This window comes from Fopius arisanus, unplaced genomic scaffold, assembly GCF_000806365.1.
Source record: "Fopius arisanus strain USDA-PBARC FA_bdor unplaced genomic scaffold, ASM80636v1 scaffold00072, whole genome shotgun sequence".
NCBI lineage: Eukaryota > Metazoa > Arthropoda > Insecta > Hymenoptera > Braconidae > Fopius > Fopius arisanus.
In genome coordinates this window covers 358,881-361,835 of record NW_011887811.1, presented here as the reverse complement: position 1 = coordinate 361,835, position 2,955 = coordinate 358,881, and the positions used below count along the sequence as shown (strand labels likewise).

Genomic DNA, 2,955 nt, shown 5'->3' with positions numbered 1-2,955 from the left:
TCCACATCATATTACGGAGAGTATTGTTTCACCGTTGGAATTCTTAAATTGTTGGAAAGTCTACTCGGTGCAGCTGTTCTTTGTGATGGAAAAATGCAAGTGCGTAAGCAAAGTAACCAATCCATCCAAAGAACTTGCTGAATAACCAACCGAATAAATGACGAAATAACGTAACGAACGAACGAACGAAAGTATAACGTAACGAGGAACGAAAGGAATGAGAAAAAAAAAAGGAATATGTCAGTGAAAAGCCTCCAATCAGCTGCTAGTAGGGGTGAGGGCGCCACATATTCCAGGGATTGGACGCGGATCGATAATAGTCCTGTTTACACACGGAAAGTCAGACAACCGCGTCTCTCACGACCATCCGGCAACAATCGAGTTGATAAAAATAAAGGAACAGATAAATTCGTCATTACAGCGCAGGAAAAAATACAAGGTTCACCTGTTTGATTGTGAAGCATTGACGGTAGTTGACCCCAGTCAAGCGTGTCAGAGTGTCTGGCATCCGGTAATAATACTGGTGGTGGGAGCTGAGAGTCGGTGGGGAATAATGTGTCTCTAAGCAACGTCAGTCGACAACACTTGCTGAAACGGTAAACGTACTCCTCGAACTTTGTGCAAAACTCCATTGCTTCCTGAGCGATCAACTGGATAAAGTGAAAGTGATCATGACACCCAAAATACCAGCAGCAACGAATACCAAATCCACGTGACAATACATCTCTCGAAGGATGACACTTCATTGGCATTATCACGTGATTGAATTAAAATCTGGGTGAGTCAAGTTAATGGGAGTGACAGAATAAAAATGCTGTTATGCGGACGAGGCAAGAGACTGTGGCTGTTGGCCTTCATCGTCACACTAGCATGTCTGCATCTCGTATTAATGTACTGTGATATAAGAATAGTGGAATGGGAGCCGAGTAAATATTTATTTGGATTTGGTAAGAACGATCCGCCGCATCTGGGTAATTCAACAAAGAAGATACTGTATTGGAATACTATGTTCGGTGATGAGACATTCTACTTTGGTCACGGTGATATATTTAACAAGTGCCCCGATTTACCCACCGGTGGGTGCTATGCAACGCACGATCGATATATATTCGATATTCGGGATTATGATGCTTTATTGTTTCATGGGAATGAGTTGTCGGTGAGGGATCGACCGGCGATTCGGGATCAATCACAATTTTATGTTTTTGTTAATCTTGAGAGTCCTGTGACGTGGGTCAAGCGGGCAAAGCCATTCTTCGAGGATTATTTCAATTTGACAATGACGTACAGAGTTGACAGTGATGTACAGTGGTCGTACTATTCTGTGCGTGACAGAATAAGTGGAGATATTGTGGCGCCGGTGGGGAGTGCCGTTTGGAAGACATCCGAGGATGCAACAGGTGAGGATTGCAATCGACAGTTTCACATGCACTCGCGGATACATTTGTAATGAATGAGCTTTCATTTCCCGGGCTTTTTCCGGGATCACTGAGGGTAATTACGTGATGGTTATAATTGAAGCGGGAAGCTGCTCCACAGCGCATTCACCTTTCCAGGAATAATTTGTACAATTGGACGGGAATTTTTATTAGTTCTCGTGCGTTTCAGTTGGATTAGCACTCGCTGCTTATTAGCACTTAATTGTTACCCACGACAGCTGTCGTTAAGTGTTGCTTGTCGTAATTTCTCGTACCAGTTATGGTGCATCGTTGGCCGCTTAACTCGTTCATTCGGTTAAGTGCTATTTGTTTATTTATTTGTTTGTATTTCGTTGGGGTTTGGAGAGGAGAAGCACGGTGAATGATAATTGTATCGTTTAGAATAGGATCAATGCTCCATTCACGCTCAATTCATCTCAACCTTTCTGTTAAAGCGGACCTTGGGCCGAGCGGTGAGATAATGGAGATCATCAAGACAAAGAGAAAAACGGCGGTGTGGTTTGTGAGTAATTGCGAAACAGACAGTGCACGTGAAAAATACGTGAAGGAATTGTCGAAACATGTGGATGTTGATATTTATGGCAGATGCGGAAGTGAAATGAAATGTCCAAAGGGTGAGGATTGCTTCCGAAAAATCGTGGAGCCTGAGTACTTCTTTTATTTATCCTTCGAGAACAGCCTCTGCCAGGACTACGTCACGGAGAAATTATCCAATGCTCTCATGTAATTATTACCGCGGTATTTAATTTTCATGGTAAAATATGATTTTTTTTCTCTTCAGGCATAATGTTGTTCCGGTTGTTTATGGTGGGGCGGACTATGGGTCATCGGCACCACCGAATTCTTACATAAACACCCTAGACTTCCGGTCCCCGAAGGAACTAGCACAATTTTTAATAAGACTGACGAAAAATCCATCCAAATACGCCGAGTACTTCCGATGGAAGAGGTATTATGAAATCGTTCCTGGCACGCAGTTGGCTATTTGTCGCCTCTGCAAGTATCTCCACGGGGCAAAAGGCAGTAAAGTGTACAATTCAATGGCCGATTGGTACTTGAAGGGAAAATGCCCGTTGCAGGACAAGTTGAAGAGTTTTCCATATGCCACCCAATTGGCTACGATGTTCGCTGACGATTAAATCCCTCCACTTATTTTTTTTTTTTCATTGTGAATTTTATGTTTCAACTGTAAAGAAGTCTATTATTTGTTCCACTAGGATAATGCCAATAAAGATAAGGTGAAAGTATTGCAGTGGGTGAATTGAAAGTTCAATAATTTTTTTATGTTTTCAGGATAAACGAAAAATTTACTGACCGATTTTAATTGAAATGAAATTAATACCGATTTAATCGAATTTGTGACTGAAATTTTTACCAGCGCATATTTTTGGTGAAATCGATTGAAAACGGAAAAGAGTACGCGTACTATTTATTCGCTTGTCTGAAACGAAAATCAACTTATATCGTCGCATAAACGATCCTCACGTGATGTACTCGAAAATCCTCGTGGGATGAA

General features: G+C 41.8%; 1 protein-coding gene across 1 annotated transcript; it reads left to right on the top strand.

Moving 5' to 3' along the window:
- The first annotated feature begins 310 nt into the window (after positions 1-310).
- Positions 311-2,686, top strand: LOC105269655 (alpha-(1,3)-fucosyltransferase C). The gene is made up of 3 exons (XM_011310069.1): positions 311-1,400; positions 1,874-2,162; positions 2,221-2,686. Exons 1-3 carry the CDS (start codon positions 812-814, stop codon positions 2,576-2,578), a joined length of 1,236 nt encoding a protein of 411 aa, XP_011308371.1. The 5' UTR covers positions 311-811; the 3' UTR covers positions 2,579-2,686.
- The last annotated feature ends 269 nt before the right edge of the window (positions 2,687-2,955 follow it).

Coding starts and splice junctions, on each gene's coding strand:
- LOC105269655 (XM_011310069.1), top strand. CDS start 812: ATGCTGTTATGCGGACGAGGCAAGAGACTGTGGCTGTTGGCCTTCATC. Junction 1,401..1,873: donor GACATCCGAGGATGCAACAG/GTGAGGATTGCA, acceptor TTTCTGTTAAAG/CGGACCTTGGGCCGAGCGGT. Junction 2,163..2,220: donor AAATTATCCAATGCTCTCAT/GTAATTATTACC, acceptor TTTTCTCTTCAG/GCATAATGTTGTTCCGGTTG.